The 23,205-nt window shown below is 36.3% G+C and overlaps 1 protein-coding gene across 2 annotated transcripts; it reads left to right on the top strand.

The window, feature by feature from the left end:
- Positions 1-581: 581 nt before the first annotated feature.
- Ge-1 (Enhancer of mRNA-decapping protein 4 homolog Ge-1) lies at positions 582-22,396 on the top strand. 2 transcript variants are annotated; one of them, XR_016317410.1, is made up of 24 exons: positions 582-766; positions 970-1,175; positions 1,458-1,546; positions 2,117-2,226; positions 2,732-2,880; positions 4,349-4,551; positions 5,106-5,218; positions 6,047-6,354; positions 7,430-7,524; positions 7,836-7,971; positions 10,205-10,329; positions 10,652-10,737; positions 11,162-11,235; positions 11,626-11,735; positions 13,504-13,618; positions 13,938-14,108; positions 15,164-15,299; positions 15,909-16,089; positions 16,853-17,018; positions 17,602-17,767; positions 18,445-18,553; positions 19,301-19,524; positions 20,313-20,589; positions 20,634-22,396. XR_016317410.1 is itself a non-coding variant. In XM_089709313.1 (23 exons), exons 1-23 carry the CDS (start codon positions 717-719, stop codon positions 20,500-20,502), a joined length of 3,312 nt encoding a protein of 1,103 aa, XP_089565439.1. In that variant the 5' UTR covers positions 582-716; the 3' UTR covers positions 20,503-22,396. The 2 variants fall into 2 exon arrangements, 1 of the variants encoding a protein (XP_089565439.1); XM_089709313.1 differs by having other exon boundaries at positions 20,313-22,396.
- Positions 22,397-23,205: the final 809 nt, after the last annotated feature.

The raw sequence follows: 23,205 nt of genomic DNA, 5'->3' as shown, positions 1-23,205 counted from the left end.
TCAAACGCAGTCAATTTTTGTTAGAAATTTGGCAAAGGCCATGCAAAGGCTCATTTCACACAGATTGATAAGAATTTATTTTTATGCGTAGGTAAAAAACAGTCATTCACATGCCCACGACAAATACGCAAACCCAGAAGTGTAGTCGACAGCATTTACAGATGTATTTTTTCAGATTTAAATATTTTATTACATATCTATAGCTAGTACGAATGTTTTACATCAGCAAGCAAATGACCAGTACTTGAAAAAAAAGACGTGTGGCACTCGGGGACAAGCCACACCTATGCGCCCGTCGTAGTGGGGAGCGTGAGGTTTTTCGTTACTAAATTTCTGGATTCGGAATTCGGATTGGATTCGGTCCCCGCGTTCAAGGCCCGCGAAAGAAGCTATACAATAGCTAAAAAAATAAAAATTAGTTTTAATTGTATCAGATTATATGAATATATACATTTAATATATTTTAAATAATTAATTTTATGCTATGCTGTTAATATATTATATTTAAAATTATTAAATGTACCTTAGTTCATACCTAGCTAAAATTTTTTAATCTGTTTAAATGGCGAAAAATTGTTGTGATTGAAGATTGTGTCGGCTTTGCAAATTATATTCATTTGCCTGGATAACTTTAAGTTTTGCAGATAATACTGTAATACTATCACTTTTATTCTTTATCACATTATTAATGTTGCGAGTGGAATACTAGGAGAAAAATGCAACCTACAACAATGCTTCCTAAACTTTCTGACACAACCCAAACTATGTAAGATATCAATTTTAGTTTTATTTTTATTGATGATGGTCACAAAACAACTCATTCATAATACAATTTTAATTTCAAGTTAAAGCTATGTTACCTCAGATTATTTACGATCTAGAAAACAATTCGTAAACTCGTTTCTTTCATAACCTGCTGTCTTTTTGACAAGTTGAATAATAATTTTAACTCTCAATTTATATTCATAGATCATTTTCCGAGGAAGATGATACATGCAGCGCGGAGGTGTTCGCCACTGACGTTGTGGTCACTTCAAATCTTGGTAATCATAACCATGGGAGTTCCAAAGTCAAGCTTACGAATCTCGTAGATTACAACTGGGAGGCTAAGTTTTACCCTGGCCGGTTGATAGACGTACACAATAGTGGAAAATATTTGGCATACTGTATTAAGGGTGAGTGTATGGGACTGTAACACATTTATTATACATGTAAATGTGGATCTCACAAATATTTAAATTAATGAGGTAAATTAACAACAATATACACCATAATATAAATGTGCACTAAAGCATTGTTGAGTAACATGAATTCCCTGTTTCTCTGTGTTAGTTTTGTTATTAATTTATATTAACAGTCTTCCATGCCCAGCTTCACAAATATTTCTATCATATGCCATCCCTTTGAGATTTAATTCACAGTATATTATCATTAATTATAATTTTTATACATTTTAGCACCTAGCTCAGTGGATGGTATGGTCAGAGTGGTGTATTTGGAGCCAGGTGTCAATGAGAGATCACTCATCAAAGGGATGAAAGGAGAGGTAAATATTTATGATTATTTCAAACAGAATTATATTATAATAAATTTAAAATATACATTGCATTTTAAAAATTTGTTACTATTTCAAAGATCAACTATTCAAATTTGAATGAATTTAAAAATATTTTAAAATAACTTAATATATGAAATGAATACTGTACATATTTTATACAAATACTAGTGGTCCGCCCCGGCTTCGCCCGTGGTACATATTTAGTATCCTATGTCCTTCTCCTGGCTCTAAACTACCTCTCTGCCAATTTTCAGCTAAATCGGTTCAGCCGTTCTTGAGTTATAAGTGAAGTAACTAAGACGACTTTCTTTTATATACATGGATTAATATTTATTTTGCACAAGATCTATATAGATTTATAAATAACATGTATCAAATATAATTAGTCACATTCATGTCTTATTGAAATCAATTCCTACATTTATTGCAAACTAACTAATATAGATAGCAGCTTTTTAATTTTAATTGTTTTTTTCTTTTTTCAAATAGCAAGTATAGGTATAAGTTGACCAATAAATTTCAGTGGCCAGTAAGTTAATTTGAAATGTTTTATTTCAGGTTCAAGATTTAGCATTTGCCTTCATACAGAATCAAGTGCTACTGGCTTGTATCGATGAACTGGGGTACATTTACATCCATGAAATTGAACTAATAGATAATAGACTAAGGTACGCAGATTATAAATGAATTTGTTGGCTGCTTGTTTTTTAATTGATGAGTATGAAATATAGAAAGATTTTTTCCTTTCTATTTACCCAGTTATTCTATAAATTTTGAGTGATAATAAAATTTTCAAGTAAAGATATATAGCATTAATAAACATGTAATGTAGAAGTGAGCACTTAGCCTTATTTGAAATATTTTTTTCGTGAAAATTGTGACAAAAGAATATTCTAAGAAAAAGCAACTTCATTTATTCACTACTAGGTTTCCGCTCGCGGCTTCGCCCGCGCAGTCACAGAAAAACCCGCTAAGTTTCCGTTCCCGTGGGATTTCCGGGATTGCGTCATTTTCCCGGGATAAAAAGTATCCTATTTCCTTTCTCGGGTATCAAAATATCTCCATACCGAATTTCATGAAAATTGGTTAAGTAGTTTAGGTGTGATTGAGTAACAGACAGACAGACAGAGTTACTTTCGCATTTATAATATTAGTATGGATTAAAATTTTCAGATGTACACTAATGGTGGAGATTCAAGAGGACACTGGCATGGGTGGTTCTGCCCATCTCCTTGCGTGGTGCCCGTACATACCTGACGAAGAGGATGACTCCACAGATGACGATGTCGCTAAGATGCTGCTGACCACACATTCTAATGTTGGTAAGTAGTTCGATAGGTGTTGTATATACTAGTGGTATTTTTCTAGAAAAACTGCTGTGCATGCATTTTTAAGTTCACACAATTTTCTCTTAATACTTTGGCATTTAACAAACATTATAAAAAATAATAATATTCAGTTTTTTGTATAAAAATGTATCACATCAACCTGCTTTTATTGCAATGTGAGTGATGTTTATAAATTGTTCTTAATATTATATAAAGTGTGAAATTAATGTTGAGGCACAGGTCTCTCTTTGATTGTTATAACCAATATCCTTATCCTGTCATAATATATTATATACAGTGTAAACTCTATATAACGACACTCCATTTAACGTCAAACTCCGTATAACGTCAAGATTTCTCGACTTTGGTTGGTTTATATTGTTGTCTATACAATAATACACTCCATATAGCATCACGCTCACTCTAATTAACGACCACAATAAGACATTAACACTAGGAACTAGGACTAAGAAGTACTGGCTAAGTTGCCGAAATCAATGAAAATGTAGTTGTTTACATTCTTTTTTACTGACATACCGAAGATTCTCAGAAATGCAGTCGTAGAAAAATAAAGAAAAAATTCTGCATGCCGAAGAAGATGGGCGATCTGCCAAAAAATTGAAGAAACCTCAATATGAAGACCTTGATCAAGCGATGATAACATGGTTTCATAGGCAATGTCAAAATAATATTCCTGTCTCTGGACCAATCATGCAATTTTCCCTTTCTCTCCATTTAACGACCACTCTCTATAACGTCGAAAAATGCACGGTCCCATAAGTGACGTTATATAGAGTTTACACTGTATATAAAACTCAAAGGTGACTGATATAGTGATCTATCAACGCACAGCTCAAACCACTGGACGTGTCGGGCTGAAATTTGGCATGCAGGTAGATGTTAGGACGTAGGCATCCGCTAAGAAAGGATTTCCCGAAATTTTTGCGGGAACGGGGAAAAACGGGGATTCACGTACAAAGTCGTGGGCGGAAGCTAGTATATTATAAATGCGGAGATGTGTTTTTTTACCCGACTGCCAAAGAAGGAGGGTAATGTTTTTCGAGTGTATGTAAGTATGTATGTATGTCTTTTCCTTTGTGACCACCTGTAGCCTAAACGGCTTGATGGGTTTTGATGTATGAGGTATCGTTAGATTTGTCTTGATTACGGGAGTGTCATAGGATACATTTTATCCTAAAAGTCCCACGGGATAAAGACATAATAATATTTTTTCTAAATTTCCCTTTATTTAGTGTGCAGTCGGGTATTTTGTTTTTTTAATAATAATCTTGTGTTTGTCCTTCTTTCACGTCGCAAAGGAGTGAATTTATGTTATGATTTATAACCTGGAGATAGTAATCTCTAAATTCTACTTCACTATCTAAAGCTACATTTACTAGTAGTTTTTTACCACGCGTGCCAATCACCGATTTCCAGCTAAAACATAAAATGTTATTCACAGCGCGTATGTGGAACGTGCGCGAAGTATGCGCACTGGTCACGCCCACGGGGGCTACGCCCTCAGTGGCAGCGAGCACCGCGCTCGCTCGGGGCGCGGGCCGAACGGCCGGGTCGCACGCGGCCCCGCTGCGGGCGGCGGCCTTCTCGCCCGATGGGACTGCGCTGGCCACCGCGGCGGATGATGGCTATGTTATGTTTGCGCAGGTGGGTGGGATACAGGGTGTTACACATTATATTGTACTAGCGGTCCGCCCCGGCTTCGCCCGTGGTACCTACATGTTTAAACTATCCTATCTCTCAAGTTGGATCGAACTGCACATGGTGTGCGAATTTTATTATAATCGGTTAAATGGTTTAGGAGTCCATTGAGGACAAACATTGTGACACGAGATTTATATATATAAGATGAGATGTGTAAAATTTATTTGGATATAACTGTGTCAACGAAAGCGATAATAAAATTACTTTTGTATTATTATGCGAAAGTAAGTTGGTTTGGTGCATTAAATGTTTCGTAATTAATAATTTATTTTTAAAAATCCTTGAATTAGAGCAGTTGCATTCATACAACGTTATAAAATTATACTATTTTTTTTTAATATCATCTGAATCTAATTTGAAATTCAATACATAGCGAATACAAAGAACAAAACAATCCTGCAGTTGCCTATCCCATATCTTGTGGTCAAGCGCTTGCCTATAGACAAAAAAAGAAATCTAATTAAAATCCGAATTAATGTAGCTGAACAAATCTATAGGTGTACATAAACAGTTCAACAAGTCCCCGCTGCCTGCACAAGTGGCAGCCGCACGAAGGCAAGCCGCTCACTTGCCTCTTCTTTTTGGACAACCACAAAAATTATAATGCTGAGTAAGTAATTAAGTTTTCTAAATTCAAATATAGTTCAAAAATAATTTGGAAAATCCAAAAGTGCACGCCTCATAATTTTTTTTTAATAAATATTTATTAATTATTATTTTTGTTTATTTAATAACAATTAAACCACATCGAATCAGACCCTGAAAAATGAAAGGGTTCTATTCCTGAGCATACTCAAGCGTAAGAGAAAAAAAAAGACTCGATTAGTAAAGTATTTCGGTCGCTATCGTGTTAACAAGAAAAAGGATCCGCACATACAGACACACGGACGTCCAAGACAGAACTTTTTTAAACTGTTTTTTAACTAGTTTAAATAACAAAAATGACATCAAAAATATCATGAACGTTAAAAATAGTGTTTTTTCTTAATATGTGTGTGTATGTATTATCTTACAAGTGCAAAGTATGATACATAAAGACATTTTAAGTTTGAAAAATCAGATGTTTTGCGCGAAGTGACAGTAGTACCCACCTCAACGCTTCGCTTATGAGGCGTGCAATAAATGCAATAGTTAAAAATTGTGACTTTATTCAATGCTTATCTTACATTCCGATGTAACATTTCGCAAAGAATAACTTCAAGAGAATTGATGAGTATTGAAGATATGTACATAGTTGTTGAAGCGAACTTCTTTAGGCGCTTTGAAAGTTAAATTTCAAGGTCGCGTCATGGAGTAAGGCGACGATTTTGATATCTTTGAATCTTGCAAAAGAAATTTCACTTCTGAAACGTGTGCTCCACACACACTATCTTTTCTTTTTTGAAATATATTCAGAAGATCGAACTTCGTTTGTCCTAACGTAATTTTTACCTTACAGCGTCCAATTCTGGAAGTTCGCGGTAACTGGGGCAGACAATAACACAAACATAAAGATCTGGTCCTGCAAATCGTGGACCTGTCTCCAGAGCATCACCTTCACACCACCGTTAGGATCAGAACCGGCCCTCGGGATGAAGGCCCAACTGGATATCAGTGCTAATTACTTGTTACTGTCGGACTTCAAAGCGAGGAGTCTATATGTGCTGAACATGGCTAGAGATGGTGGGGATAGCGCCGCGTATTGTCGCAGTGTGGCCGAGTTTCTGCTGCCGTATCAAGTGCTGGGATTCTGTATTGTGGATGCCGGTGGGTGTTTAACGTTTTGAACATTGATTTCCTAGTGGATGTATATATTTTCATGACAATAAAATTATGTATAGAATGTACTATACTGTATATTGTGCTAGCCGGTTATAAATTCATATATAAACACTAGCGACCCGCCCCGGCGTCGCACGGGTGCAATGCTGATACTAAATACACTACCTACAGAAAAACTGTGAACGTTGTATATAAAAACATAGCGGCCCGCTCCAGCTTCGCACGGGTACCGCAAACGCTACGTCCCGCAATTTTTAAATCTGTAATATCTTCGAAAATATTCACTTAAATCATTCGGTGTAAAGGGCCATATAGATCTATATTAAATGAACAATGTATTCAAGGTATTTAATTGGTTAAGGATTAATGCTGTATTGGTTAAAATCACATAGAAAATTAGCCATTATTTGTCGTAAAAAGTAAATGACAAAAAAAGTTATTGTGGGTTATCCATAAGAGATAGACATATACCATCGCAGACTTTTCTGTTGACCTTTTCAATGTGTATAATACTTAGTACATTATTTTGATAAAACTCGTAGGGTTCAGCCTGCGTTTGCAATGTAAGCGGAAAAAAATGTAATTTTTTACGACATCACATTAGAAACCTCAAAAATAACAGTACTTCTCCACTATTTAATGGATGTTATTATACATATAAACCTTCCTCTTGAATCACTCTATTAAAAAAAAACCGCATCAAAATCCGTTGCGTAGTTTTAAAGATTTAAGCGTACAAAGGGACATAGGGACATAGGGACAGGGAAAGCGACTTTGTTTTATACTATGTAGTGACATACAATATAGCCCTTTTATGCATTTTTGATAAATATTTTGCTTACTCATGAAAAATCTAAGAACTGATTCAACTCATATGAGTCATATGAGTTTAATCAGTCTATTAAATTTATGTAATATTTTTGTATGCACAAAATATTCGCATAATAGACTTCCAAAGAACTATATATATCAAAAATTGTATGAGTAAAATATCATATTATGTATGTGTGTCCACACACTCAAACACATTTGGTATGTGATTTTTTTATTTGTCCTACAGAGGAGCAGGCAGTTAAATGCGAGTCGCGGTGCGAAGACCCCTTCCACAGGAACGGTTCAGCCGCTGACGACTCACCAACTCACTTTGACTTACATGTAAGTAAAATTTGATAAGTAAAAAAGTGATTTTTGAGTGATTAAAAGTTAAAACTATGTTAAATTTATATAAAGTGCTGTGCTGTATTGAAGATTTGTTTTAAACAATGAAATTGTGGAGATTTTTTGTTTTTGTTTAAGTGTTGTGTAATGTTATACAGGGTGCAAAAGATTCGGTGTACTGTGATCAAGTGTTTTATATAATCACCATCCAAAATACAATAGCACAACAAATCTGGGACACACTGTATAATTAAAATTCTTATCTACAGGAACATCCTGTATAATAAATTTTTTATCTTTATCAACAGGACAACGACATAACGTGCGCGGATATAGGCGCAGGTGCAAAACGAACACGGCTACGATTATATCTCGTGCAACCCAAGGGCCTGCAGGAGGCCGACCTGCTGTATATGCACCGCGCGCCTGAGACACACACGCACGGTAATATACACACACGCATGGAAATATGCACATACACACTCACATGCAGTCATAAACAACACGCTCACACAAATACAATTACGCGGGAACGCACATATGCGTACACGCACGCACTCATACGCACCGCGCAGTCACGAGCCATTCGCACGGTAACGGTGTGTTGGAACCTTAGATCATTAAGTAATGGATAACACACGCAGGCGTTTCCCCTTTTGCCGAGGTATAAGATTATTCGAATCGAAAAATCTTATGCTTTCATAAAAACTACTTGCGTAATCGATTACGAACACTCTGCGTATTCGTAAAACATCGAAAGGACGTCTGCGAGTGCTCCGCTAAAAATGCCGTTTTGCACTGTCAAGTCTTGCAGAAGCAATTCAAACATGTCGAATATTAAAAAAGATGGAATAACCTTTCATTTGTGTATATTTTTTTATTTTTTTAACGTACATTTCTAATTAAATGCAATTTCTAATAATCGTCGATGTATCGTTTAGCGATATGATCAAGACAAATAATCGAGTCATGTGTGTACTCGATCATTGATGCGGCCTCACGAGACTATCTTGGAAAGAAAATATACAAATTTAATCTTTATGAACTAAGAGATAAAGTTGAATTTAAAACGCGATATTGAACCGCATTCCCCACGAGACTATAAAGCGATGTAGCGAGACTATCTTGAAGAGAAAATATACAAATTTAATCTTTATGAACTAAGCGATAAAGTTGAATTTAGAACGCGATATTGAACCGCACTCCCCACGAGACTATAAAGTGATGTAGCGAGACTATCTTGAAGAGAAATTCAAATTTAATCTTTATGAACTTAGTGATAGAGTTGAATTTAAAAACTCGTCGCTTAAAAGGTCGTAAATTTTTACGACTTTCTTAGTGACGGACTGCTTTTAACTTGAACGTCGATAAAAAAATATTTTTCTAAGTATAATTTGAAATGAGATGAGAATTAATCTTTATTATATTAAAATTTTACACAACTGCATAAAAAGGAGTATAATGTTTATTTTGTAAGTCTTGTATAATGTATATATGTATTTATTAAAATTTACGCTCGGTTACTTTTAACTGGCAGAACATTTTAATGGTACGGAACCCTTCGTGCGCGAGTCCGACTCGCATTTAGCCGTTTTTTTGTAATATTAATCTTGTAACCTTTATATTATGTAATCTATACTAATATTATAAAGCTGAAGAGTTTGTTTGTTTGTTTGTTTGTTTGAACGCGCTATTCTCGGGAACTACTGGTCCGATTTGAAAAATTCTTTCGGTGTTAGATAGCCCATTTATCGAGGAAGGTATATATCATCACGCTACGACCAACAGGAGTGGAGCCACGGGGGTGAAACCGCGCGGAGCAGCTACTTTGTTTATATGTATGTACGAATATTGCGTATATTTCAGATTTACAAAAAATCCTGCTTTAAGGCTAAGGTGGATTGAATGCTGTGGGAGAAAATCAGAATGGACACCTCGGTACAGAAATAATAAAAATTTCTGGCCCGATGTTTATTTTATTGAATATAATATGTGATGTGTTGAATAAATACATATTTAAATACAAATAAAATGGCGTTTTATTGTTTTTTCGTATGCATATAATAATGATGAAAACGTTACAAATGACCTGTGTAGTATTTTTTATGAATATAATATTAATGTTATTTCTAATTTCAACAAAATTATTATTTTTGTAATATCGATATGGTTACATCCCTTTACAGCGATTGTATTATTACGTATATGTACTTATAGAGATTTTTTTGTGTAATCGATGTATGTGTGCAAAAACATGCTAGTCTGTCCATTTTGTAATAGTTTGAGTTTGTAAAGACACAAATTATTTTTGTGAATGTGTGATTGTGTTTCAAAGTGTGAGTTACCCTCCCCGCACCAAAACCGGCAGAAAGTTTAGTTAGAACATTTGCCAGCGTGCTCCATCCATTACTTAATGATCTAAGGTTGGAACACACACATACATTCTTCTCAAAACAAAAAAAAAATATTCTTGAAAGCAATTTTCTTATTAAGTTTTATCAATTCGACTAATTTATTCACTTTTTCAATAAAGAGAGTGAATTAATAAAAAAAAAACTAAAACAATATACATTAATTTATTTCCACACGATTTTATAAAAATTTTAACATTTACTTCTATCTAATATGATCACCTGGATCACAAGTCCAACAATTTTATAACACTATTCTCTTACAGACATGATACAACTAGACGCAGATGTAGAAAGTCTAACACTAGAAGAGCCCGCAGAGGATGAGATGCCTGCTAATATCTTACAGCAGCAGACGCAGCAACTAAAGAATTTGCTGATGAGAGCGCAGGTGGGTCGATTTAACGGGTTTAAATGTGATTTATTTATGGTATAGTGTCGAGATTTGGCTAAATTTTTAGCGATTTTTAGAGAATCAACTTATGTAGGCTTGAATGGCAAAATGATAAATAGACTTCAATACAAACTTTGTACTGTATAATGAATTATTAATATTTTTGTTCAATCTATTATGAGATGCATGAAACAGATAGTATTTTTTGTGGATCAATATTTTAATATTTGATCACTATTACTTTTATAGCATGTAAAATATTTCTCGGATGATACTCACCAGATAAAATGTGTAAAATAATTACTATTATTATTTGCAGCCACAACCAAATAGCCTAATCAATCCTCGACCAGAATCGCCGAGCAGCATGCCGCAGTTGAATCTGATGACACCAGATGCCTTTAGGTAATAAATTAGTGTTCTACACGCTTCGCTCGCATTATTATTATCCTTATATGTCGCGTGATAGAAAAAGATGGCGCGTAACGGAAAAATGTCACGCGTCACGAAAAAATGTTACACAAAATTTTTTTCCAACCCCGATAAAGAAGTTTCACTTCAAAAATCATGCATCTATCTTTTATTTTTTGTTTGAATGCACTTTAATTGAAAAACAATAAAATCTTATTACTGGTATTGTACAATAAAGTGTCATAAATAAATAAATAAATCTTACAATATTATTCATAGCATGCTTTTGGAACAAGTGAATTGTAACATTATTTGAATACACATCTCTGAACCTAATTTTCTATACATCCAAACATCCAAATATTGCTTTATTCAGCTAGTTTGATAGGATAAAATATTTATATATATTTTATTTCAGTTCGCCAGGCAAACGCGACGAAGAGGAAGTGGTTGTCACAGCACAAGAGAACGGCAATCCCCTATTGGCTGCTGGTAAGTGATATTTCATTAGATATTATTAAACGCCCACCACTTTGTCTATGTTGTATGATTTTTTTACGGGAATTACGAGCTCTACAGCCGTAGATCTACTTTAAAATAATTAAAGATGAAGTTATACACCTCTCTGCTCGGTTTTCCGACCGGAGTTTCTAGATTATCAATATATTTTAATCAATTATTATAAAGAATGCTTATTAAGTCAGCAGTCAGCTGTGCAGTGCACTATGTAACACTTTTCAAAACAAAACAGTCTCTACATAAATGATCTGTTTGTTTCTTTCTATGGTTTTTGGACTTTGTGCAATCACCTTGTCGCTGTCGTCGATATGTTGTGTGATTTTAATAGGTATTAAATAAGATTTTATTTATTAATTTGCACAGAATGCGAAGAAGAGGTGTTAGTTAGCGAGGGATCGGTCAAGCAGGTGTCGGGCGGCTCATCGCCAAGTAGAGAAGTGCAGCAGATTATGTCGCACAATGACTATTACAAGGTCAGTTTTCTATTAAATACTATTTTATGAAAAGTTTCTTGGATTTATATTAGACTAGCTGTGCCCTGCGGTTTTACCCGCAGTGCTCCTCTCCTTTTTCTCTTGGTCTGAGCGTGATGATATATAACTAGTCTGGTCATAAGTTCTGTCATTATGTCAGATTTTCAAATTTTTAATGTTTACCGCAAATTTCTTTTTCACGTTCGATTTTTGATTATTTTACGCGTTAAAAAACGACACACTTTAGTAGACTAACGTATTTGTTACAATGTAGTGGACGCAAAAAGAAGACAGAGTCGCTGTTCTCGCTCTGCATCGTAGCGGTTACGCGCCAAGAGAAATTTTCAGTTTGCTTTAAAATTTACAAATAACACAGAGATTTTTTTTTTGCACTATAAAACGATTTAAGTAACATTCAATAGTAGAAGATAGGAATAGAAGTGGTCTTTGTCGTACGATTTGGACGACAGCAGTGATAAATGCAGTAAAGGTGCGAATAAGAAAAAGTCCGGTCCGAAATCGAAAACAGTTAGCACTGCAGATGGGCCTTAGCAGTACCACAGTTAAAAGGGTGTTGAACGAGGACCTAGGACTATGGGCTTATTGTAGAAAAACATCGCATCTTCTTAACACACGCCTGAAGAAATTAAGACTGGATAAATGTCACGCTTTACTTAAACGATACGCGAGAAAAATGTATCGTGAAATCCTGTTTTCAGATGAAAAAATTTTTACAGTGGAGGAGTGCTGCAACAAACAGAATATCAAAGTGTATACCCACAGTAGTGAAGAAGCGTGTCAACGTGTATTTCGAGTCCAATGCGGCCATCACCCCTTATCAGTAATGGTTTTCCTGGGAGTGTCTTATTTTATCCTAACAGAGGTGTTTTTCTGTGAAAAGGGTGTGAAAATAAGTTCCAGTGTTTACCAAAATACGGTCCTGACAAACCTCGTAAAACCTCCTTCTCAGACCATGTTAAAAAATCAGCACTGGGTATTCCAGCAGGACTCAGCACCTGCCCACAAAGCCAAGAGTATCCAAAATTGGCTGGCCGCCCATCAGATTGACATCATTCGTCATGAAGATTGGTCAACTTCTAGCCCGGACCTGAATCTTCTGGATTATAAAATCTGGTTATATTTAGAGGAGAGAACCTGCGCTAAATCCCACCCAAATTTGGAGTCACTCAAAGCATCCATTATTAAAGTAGCTGCTGAAATAAACATGGACATGATGCGTGCTGCGATAGACGACTGGCCGCGGAGGTTGAAAGCTTGTATCGCATAACATGGATGCCATTTTGAATAATTTTTATACGAAATTATTAAGTAATATGTAAGCTTTATTGCCACATATAAAACAATAAATATATAAAAGTAACTTTTTGTTTATTCAATAAAACATATGTGACAGAACTTATGACCAGACTAGGTATATATAGCCTTCCTCGATAAATGGGCAATCTAACACCGAAAGAAAATCGGACCAGTAGTTCCTGAGATTAGCGCTTTCAAACAAACTTTTCAGCTTTATAATATTAGCATAGATTTCACATAATATATAAAAAAGTGTAGATATAAGTAATTATCCATCCAGGATTGGCATGAAGAAAAGTGGCTAATTAGCCACATTTACTGCCTATTTTAATTAGCCTCTTTTTCGCTTACGATAGTTCAATCATGCCACCTTACATTGACATATTGTACCATTTTATGAGTTCAAAAAATATATTTTAATGTTATTGTATATTTTATTTATGTTATACAGGAGGAAGAAGAAGAAGAGTCTCAACCATCCCCCGTGGAGGGGGAAACAACTTTCCCTGCAGACTTGTACGTGTCGCCCGAGAAACCACCGCCGCCTGCCAAATTACAACATTCGAGTGAGATATATTTAATATAATTATTAATTATATGTACATAATTAATAATCCTTATTCTATCAGATTTTGAAGTAGTAAAAACAACAACACTCACAATTATCTATTAAAAGGTCGTCAAAAAATGTCCGATCGGCGTTGTTCAAAATATCCATTCAAATAAGCACCATATTTCATGGCAGTAAAGTTCAAAATGTATTGTATACGCTCATTAGAAAACTCTGCCTAACAAACGCGTAAGCAGAGTTTTGTGTTGGACAATTTTTCTGTAAATCTGCTTATTCATTGTACCTCAATACATAACAAATCAATCATTTTACAGATAGCGACGTATCCTGGCCTCAAATATCGCTAGCTCAGATCACAGAAGCCAATCAAAGGAAGGCCTCTAGTGATAAAACAAGCCAACCGCTACCGGCGCCGCCTGTTCCTGTGGATGACGTCACGAGAGCTAAATTAGATGCGCTCGAACAGAAGATTGATAAATTGACAGGTATATAATTGTACAGGTTAATTAATTGTACTGATTTCCATCAGATCGGCTGATTTTTGTTAAAGAAATTGTTCGAAAAATGTATTAATTCTTTCTTCATCCAAGTCTTTATTATTTCTTCATTTGATAATGGATTTTGTTTGAAATCAATTTAATGTGTTAATTTTAGAAATGCGTAATTACTGTCGTTTATGAGCGTAACAGGTGATGGCCAATATTATGGTGGTTCTTCACGACATTGCGTGTACGTGTGTGTGCGTGTGGGGGATATATTGATAAAAATATCCCTTTCGTATGTATAAGTGGGCATGTATGCGTGTTTATATGAGTGCTTATTATAGCTTGTGTGCAGTGGCTGTCGGGCTGTTTGTGTATGTGCGCGGCGAGGTTGGGGAGAGTACCGACCGTTCTGTTTCTTTCTAACTTCTGACTCGTGCTCTTTCTTACCCCCACCCCGCCTCACCGAACACACCTACACCGCCCTACAGTCACTGCACACATGCTATGATAAGCGTATGTTCCCAGAACTGGTAACAGCAGGAGGTGATGAGATGGTGTGTGTGTGTGTATATATAAAGTCCGAACGCGAACTAGGAAGAATTTCGTACATTAACCTGTTATTACCTGTCACTGTCACTCCCGCGTAAATATAATGTGTCTTGCTCGCACCGTAATGACCGCCGTCCTCGGGGATTGTAAACCTTTAACCTGAGAGCGTAAGGTTTGTTCTTGATTGCATGTGGTTTTTCTATTGACCTTGAGTCACGACAAAACGTATCATATAATATATCGTGGTTATTGAAAAAATTAAACTGTAACTAATAAGTATTGTAAATGAATAAAATACATTTATTTAATAAGTTAGTAAAAAACATTTTCTCCTCTAAATATTTCGTGTAAACTGCACTTCATTCAAAAATGTTTGTGACCACTGTCAGTAGGTAAAGAGGTCATTGTACGAAATTCTACCTGCTCCACGACTGGACTTTACCCTCTCACATTAATAAGCCCGTATTTCCCCCTAATTAATAAACTATTCTTTATGGTGTTCCCAGAGCTGGTAACAGCGCAGTCCCGCGAAGTGCGCGCGGCGCGTGGCGAAGCGCGCAGTGCGCGGGAGCAGCTCGAGCGCGTGCTGCACGAGCACACGCAACAAGCTAATGTTGCTATGGAGACGGCGTTTGCTAATGGGTAATGTTATTTGTGTATTTGTTAAGGATTTTAACTGATTTTAAACGCGAATTATTCATTATGTTGACGCACTTAATCGTGACGACCTTCGCTACAAAGTGTGCGAAACGTCGGAATAATAATATAATGAATAAATCGCATTTAAAATCCATTTAATCTCATAATGAATAATAATATTCGCGTTAAATCAAACAATCATATAGGTAGTAGGCTTGTGGGCGTCCGTGTTTTACAAGAGAAATAACCGCAGACGGGCTTTTAACATTTTTTTAGGAGTGAATTTTTTTTAATATAGTATAATATTATCCTTAATGTTAACTCTTGAACTACTATTGGTCTAACTCTATGATAACTTTTCGCCGATACAGACAAACAGAATTGCATTTTTTAAATGGTTTTTTAATATTTACGGTTGTACATGTCTGAGCACACACATTGTAATATACGTCCACACAAATCCTGGAGGGTATTTTAACGAACATAACTTACACAACAACATAAATTAATTTATATGCGGGTATATGCGTGTTCAAAATTTTTAACAATTATGTTACTTAAAATTTGTTAATAGCATATAAATAAGGATTTTTTTATCATATTTTCTTACAGCTGGGAACGTATAGCTCGTATCGGCGAATCAGCCGGTATAAGCGCTGCACAAGCTGCAGGACTTGGTGCTACTCGGACATTGGAACAGTTATCTACTAACCTACAGCGGGAAGTTGCTACCAAGCTGGCCGCTACTGATCAGATGCTGCGGACTAATATCGACAAGATCGCTAATAGCAAGGTAATGTTGGGCTACCATAGTCCATAACTTAAGTAGCACTTAATTCTTGGTGCTACTCGAACAGTAACATTTGTAATTTACGTGTGGGTTAGCATACAATACAAGTACAATTTTTGAAACATGATATAACCACTGTTGCTGCTGCAGATAAAACACGGATGATTGAAAAATATTTTTTAATATCTGTTTTTTTCTTCAAATTATTCAGTGTGAAATGTAATTTTTAATCTGATCTATATATGCACTCAAATTTATGAGCAGCTTGTAAATCAAAGTATATTATAAGTATACTACACATTTTTTGTGTGTATTTCAGCATTGTTTGATTTTGTTGTAAGTAACGTGATTAGTCACGAACCTACATACACTTATTAATTAAATTATCACATACAGGCGCTAGCGGACCATTTCCGCATTATTGTATCCATGAAAAAATTGGTTGTTTGTAAAGTAGGTTTACGATCGAGATGTTTACGTGATGACGGCAGCGCTCGAGATGAGACGGGAGATCGGTCCGTCTCTCTCTCGTTATACCTGCGATCGCGCTCGTGAGGTTTTGGTGTGACACAAGTTTCTGAACATGTCACCTGACTAAAACGATTTTAAAAACGTTATCACGTTAAAAGAATGTTACGTTATACTGGTCCTAGCAGACATTTCAGTCTAGTGGTTAGAGCTGTTGGGGATCGTTCCACTCATTGACTCGCGCCTAACTTCAGTCCGATCAAAATGTTTCGTATTTATTAAAATGTTTGTTACACAGGTGCTAGCGGACCGTCTGAGCAGCCTGGTGGCGGGCGCGGTGGGTGAAGCAGCGCGGGCTGCTCTGCGGGACGCGCTGCTCGAGCAGGCGCTGCCGCTCATGGAGAAGGCGCACGCGCAGGTGTTCCGCCAGATCAACCAGGCGTTCCAGGCCGGCACCAAGGAGTGTATGTTACATGTCCTACTAATATTATAAATGCGAAAGTGAGGATGGATGTGTATGTTTGTTACTCTTTCACGCAAACATTACTGAACCGATTACAATAAAATTTAGCATAAAGAGTAACTTGGATTAAAACATAGGATAGGTTTTATCCCAGAAATCCCTTGGAAACGGGAACTATCCGGGTTTTTCTTTGAAAACGCGGGTGAAGCCGCGGGTTGAAAGCTTGTGTATTATATTATAATGTATTACTCACTTATTGGGTATATAATGTAGTACTCACTCCTAGAACACTTTTTGATCTCGTGTAAAAATATCCATAAGTAGTGTAGTTGAATAAAGATTGCGGGTAGATTGATGAATGATTATGGGCTAAATTTAAATGAATACATAGTGCGTGTTGTATAAAAATCATTGCTCAGCCTATATTAAACGCAAAGTTTATAAGTGAAATAAATTTTGCACCCAAAATTGCGGGTAGTATTAAATATTTGTTCACGAATAGTAATTTTAATCAATATTTAAATTCTGTAATGTTTGATGTTGTAAAAAAATGAGATTTTATTTAAAATTTGTCATCATAACAGTTGCAGCGAACACGGAAGCGGCAGCGCGTGCAGCAGCGGAACGCGGCGGCGCAGCAGCGGCTGCTTCGCTCCGAGCAGCGCTGGAGCAGCACGCGGACGCGCTGGCCCGCGCCGCGCCGCTGCACCCGCAGCACTTCGCCGCGCAGCTGCAGGAGGTGGCCCATAGGTAAGAGCAGCTGCAAAGGCAAAGTTAACGCAGCTGCAGGGGAATAGTTAACGCGGCTGCACGGGTACAGTGAGTAGCTGCAGGGATACAGCTAATGCAGCTGCAGAGGTACAGGTGGCTGCAATGGTATTGTTAATGCGCCTGCAGGGGTACAGATAACACGACTGCAGTGTTACAGTTAACGCGGCTGCAGGGCCACAGTTAATGAAGCTACCGAGGTACAATTAACGCATGTGCAGCGGTACAGTAAACGCAGTCGCAGCGGTTCATTAAACAACCAGTTAACGGAGCTGCAGAGGGACAGTTTACACAGCTGAACTCGCACAGGGAGCGCCAACTGCAGCTTATTCTATATTAGCAAGTCGTACAAGCATATTACATAATATGATATTTAATAATCGTTTCTATTTGTAATAAAGTACGTCACCGTCACCCACATTTCCAATGCCATCTGCAATGCACCTAACCACTAAAAAATCACATATTTACTGGTCCTTCGAGCCGGATGACACAGTAATGTAGCTCTTTTGTTGACATTTATTCTAATATTTTGTACTTATATCTGTGGTGCACAGTAAATAATATTTTAGTTTGATTTGATTTAATCATAATTTTTTTTACTTGTTTCTATGGTGTCCAATAAATTATTTTGTGATATTAATTATATTGTTTTACAGCGTATTAGAGAAGGAGATGAGTTGGTGGCGTGAACAAGCGCGTAGTGTTGCGCAAGCTTCACGCGCGCATTCGCCCGCCACGCCTGCACTCTCATTGGCTGATAGACAGGTGCGTTGTTTGTTTGTTTGTTTGTTTGTTTTGTATGATAGTTTTTTTTGGGATTTTTTAGGTTCTAAAATGTGTCGTAGGGTGGTGGTGGTAGGGAAGTTTTTGTACGTGAAAATGCAATTTTGAGATTTTTTTTTCTGTTTTTAAAAATTTTATGGCAGTTAAAAGTGCCCATTACATTACTAAAACTGATTATTGAAGCATTGTTACTTTTGATAAAAATAAGTAATTTTCTTTATTGTTGGTTGAAAAATGCTCTTTCTTTTAAAAATTCGAAACAAAATAATTCTAAATTCTCAAAATAAATTATTATAAAACTCAATAACGATTTCAGAAAAGCTCCCGAAACATGCCCCGAAACTGTGTCCAAGAGTCCTTGCCATATTTACTCAGAGTATAATATGTTTAACTATTATTGTAGAATTTATTTTGCAATAATCTAGTATCTTATGTTTCGAATTTGTATGAAATAGATTTGAAATTTGTGAGAATTATAATACTTACTACATCTAGAAACATTCTGTACTACATAACACTTCTTTCTCAAGTTACAACTCTGTACCTGTAGCAGTTTTAGTGACAACAAGTTATTGTAAATGTATTTTAGTTTTATGTTCAGTAGTTCGCTGCCTCAGTCGTTTAACATTATGTATGTCACACAAAATTTACATTGTTCTAAAATCTAAATGAACCACCATCATCATCTCCCTTTATGACAAGTATCTTACAACTCCATTCGTTCCACAGTTGCAAGTGAGCCAGATCCAATCGCTCATAATGAATGGCGACGTGAACGGCGCGTTCCAGCTCGCGCTATCCGCATCAGACCTGAGCCTCGTAGTTGGTGCTTGTAGGGGAGCTGAACCCACGCGCGTGTTCGGGCCGCCCTGCCGGCTGAAGCAGCACGTGCTGCTGTCGCTCGTGCAGCAGCTCGCGGCGGACATGGCGCGGGACACGCACCTGAAGCAGCGGTGAGTGTGACGTCACCTGCCGGCTGAAGCAGCACGTGCTGCTGTCGCTCGTGCAGCAGCTCGCGGCGGACATGGCGCGGGACACGCACCTGAAGCAGCGGTGAGTGTGACGTCACCTGCCGGCTGAAGCAGCACGTGCTGCTGTCGCTCGTGCAGCAGCTCGCGGCGGACATGGCGCGGGACACGCACCTGAAGCAGCGGTGAGTGTGACGTCACCTGCCGGCTGAAGCAGCACGTGCTGCTGTCGCTCGTGCAGCAGCTCGCGGCGGACATGGCGCGGGACACGCACCTGAAGCAGCGGTGAGTGTGACGTCACCTGCCGGCTGAAGCAGCACGTGCTGCTGTCGCTCGTGCAGCAGCTCGCGGCGGACATGGCGCGGGACACGCACCTGAAGCAGCGGTGAGTGTGACGTCACCTGCCGGCTGAAGCAGCACGTGCTGCTGTCGCTCGTGCAGCAGCTCGCGGCGGACATGGCGCGGGACACGCACCTGAAGCAGCGGTGAGTGTGACGTCAGCGGCGCGATCCAGCTCGCGCTTAGTCTGCTGGTGTGTTAGTAGGACGGCAAAACAGCGATCCAGCTAGTGCTCAACCTCGTGGTGTTATTAGAGGGCAAAACAACATGAAGGATCAATGCAAACTTCAATACGTGTAATCTTCATTTGAAAAGTCATTATCGGAAAGGAATATGATACATTACAATGTTAAACTGACGAACAAAGACAAGAAAATCTCATTATTCAATAAAACATTTACTTGATATAAATTAACTACATCCTCCATTTACAGATACCTGGAAGAAGCAATCATGAACTTGGACACAACCAACCCTGTAACCCGAGAGCACTTACCCACAGTGATCCGTGAACTGCAGAAGCAGATCCTGTCCTTCCTTCAAGCGAACCCTGGCCACGGGCTCACCAGGCAGTTCCGTATGCTGCTGATGGCCACCGAGGCGTTGGTGAAGAACACCGCTTGACAAACTTGCTGCCATTGTGCCTGTGCACGATACTCGACATAAGTGTAAAGCGACAAAGTGTTAACTAAGTGACAAAGTGTTAATTAAGTGACAAAATTTTACTAAGTGACTAAGTGTTAACTAAGTTACAGTGACTAAGTGTTAACTAAGTTACAGTGTTCAAGGGAATAAAACTGTTTATGAAGGACAATGATGATAATTGAAACTGATATGGAGTTATAGTAGTTGATTTTTTGAAAATTGGGGGGTGCCAAATCTCGTCAAAGATTAAGCAACTGTGCAGATGTTAATGTGTCTTGATTAAAATGGACTTGATATGATTAGTAAAGTGATTGTGGCAATTTGAAAAGTTATAAACTGATTAGACTTTATATTGATATTATTTTGTGCTGACTGCTTTTGATATTTTGTTTAAATATAGTATAAGACGTGTATATATATGTCTATTCTTGTATAAGTGCCTCATTTAGAATCTAAATAAAGATTTTTTTCTATATTGATTTGACCTAATGGTGGTGTTAATGTGATTTTTTCCTGGATTACAGTTAAATATTTTTGTACTTTTTTATAGGCAACAAGCCTTTATTCTGCTGTTCCTATTTTGCTTATAAAAAAATTTTTTTTTTAGCTAGTGTCTTGTGATATAAAAAAAGCCACCATTCTAACTTTTAAACTTATGAGCCAAGACTGGTAATTTACATGTAATTACTAAAAAGAACAACTATTTTTAAAAACATCTATCAGCATAACAAATTGCAGTAAAATTGTTCAGTAGTGTAATAATAATAAATAATGAACATGGCAGCCCACATTTACATTATTCTACTGTATATTCATGTTTATCGCTGAAAAGTGTTTTTAACCGACTTCAAAAAAGGAGGTTTTTGTAAATAATTGTCCCTGTGTCACTTAAATATACATTCAGTATTAAAACAGACTCGAGTTTTTTGTTCCTTCCCATTAGATAAATATAAAAAAATATTACTTACTAAAATATAAATGTGGATTAAAATATACGAACATTAAATTAAATATGTATCTTTATTTTTCTTACTTTTATTCCCACAATTTCTAAAATAAAATAAATTTTGAGAAATGAGAATAGATTCCATCTAAAACTTTAGTTTTTAAAGTGAAACTTTTATTACATTGTCTCAAACTTTTTGGTCTGTGTAGCGCATGTCGCGTGACGGTCGAACCGTACGATAATAATTATCGTACAAATACAATAATTTTGTGCCTAAGTTTCACTTTTACCGTGGTTTCATAAAACCACACAACATTTTTATTCTTTTTGCTTTCATTTTTTATATCAAGCTGGTGCTCTAGCTCTTGCTCTAGTACCTCTCGATCTTATTTTTACCCTAAATTATTATGCTTTTATAATAACGTAACAAATCGTTATTAGACCTTTGCCGATTATTTTTGAAACAAAAAAGATCATAGTATAGTAGAATGAAACCGTAGAAAAAGTGTGAGCTTTTTGAAATAAATAGGTAGTAAATATAAATCTTATATTATAAAGTCATTTACATTAGGAATATAAACGCATAACATATTTTATCCTTTCATAAAATTGTTCATTTAAAATTTTGTTGCCTGGGAAAAGCCAACAAGTTTAGATAATTAGTGTACGTGACAATAATACATTACTTTATTTTTTTGTTTAATCTGTGGTTACTTTGTTTTTTTTTATAATATGTTCAATTTTCTTTTAAAAAGAAAAGACACTAATATTATCCGCTGGTTTTGCGTGTAAATATTGTGTATAATTATATAAAATTAATTATTAAGTCTGGCCACTTCGGTGCACGTCTATAGAAGTATAGCGTAATTATTAAATAAGCTATTTTGTATCGAAATGAGTCTGATTAATAAAAACACGACTGTTTGATTTCTTTGTTTTATTTAATTAAAACCTCCAGATGCAACCCATCAATGCACTTACATATTTAGCTAAACACTATTATATATTTTCTGAATTAAAATTTTATTACGGTTTCTGACATACATAAGTAACTTATTTTGTTCTCGAAACAAAAGCGAAACAATGATAAATAAATAATAAATAAATAAAAATTGTTTATTTCTTTTAAACAAGTTTTCATCTTGGGTTGGAGGTAAGTGCCTTCATTTAAGTGATAAATTTCACTTGTGTTAGAAGGCGCTTCTCTTCCATAACAATTACTAGGCGTTAACAATTAAAAGAAAGCTTAAAAAATAAGGTAATGTTAACATAAAAATACTCTAAAATTGGTAGAATGGATGTATGTGTGTGTTTGTGTGTGTGTGTGTGTGTGTGTGTGTGTGTGTGTATGTGTGTGTGTGTATGTGTGTTCGCATGTTTATGTTTGTGTAATGTACAAGAATTAAAAACAATGTGATTTTTTATTTTATTTTACATCTTCATTTTACTCCCTACTATTTACATGTTTTTAAAATGTCTTCTGCTTCGGTATAACTAATTTCTTTAAGCCATTTTAAGGTATGTTTTTTACATTCGTTATATCGATTTCCATATATATTTAAAATTTTATTTACATTTTTGTATAAAATTTCTGACTGTCTATTGTACTGACGCTTACTAAATAATGTGTTCGTTTTATGAAACAGTGGAATAATGTCTCTTCTTCTACGATTCGTTATGTTAGGGTCATATGTAATAGCCTTATGTTTTTTTAGGATAGTTGCAAGAATATATAG

The sequence above is a fragment of the Colias philodice genome, chromosome 2, assembly GCF_061535455.1.
Source record: "Colias philodice isolate Cphi_HAF_F1 chromosome 2, ilColPhil1 Martin Lab GWU primary, whole genome shotgun sequence".
NCBI lineage: Eukaryota > Metazoa > Arthropoda > Insecta > Lepidoptera > Pieridae > Colias > Colias philodice.
This window is presented reverse-complemented; position numbering and strand designations above follow the sequence as displayed.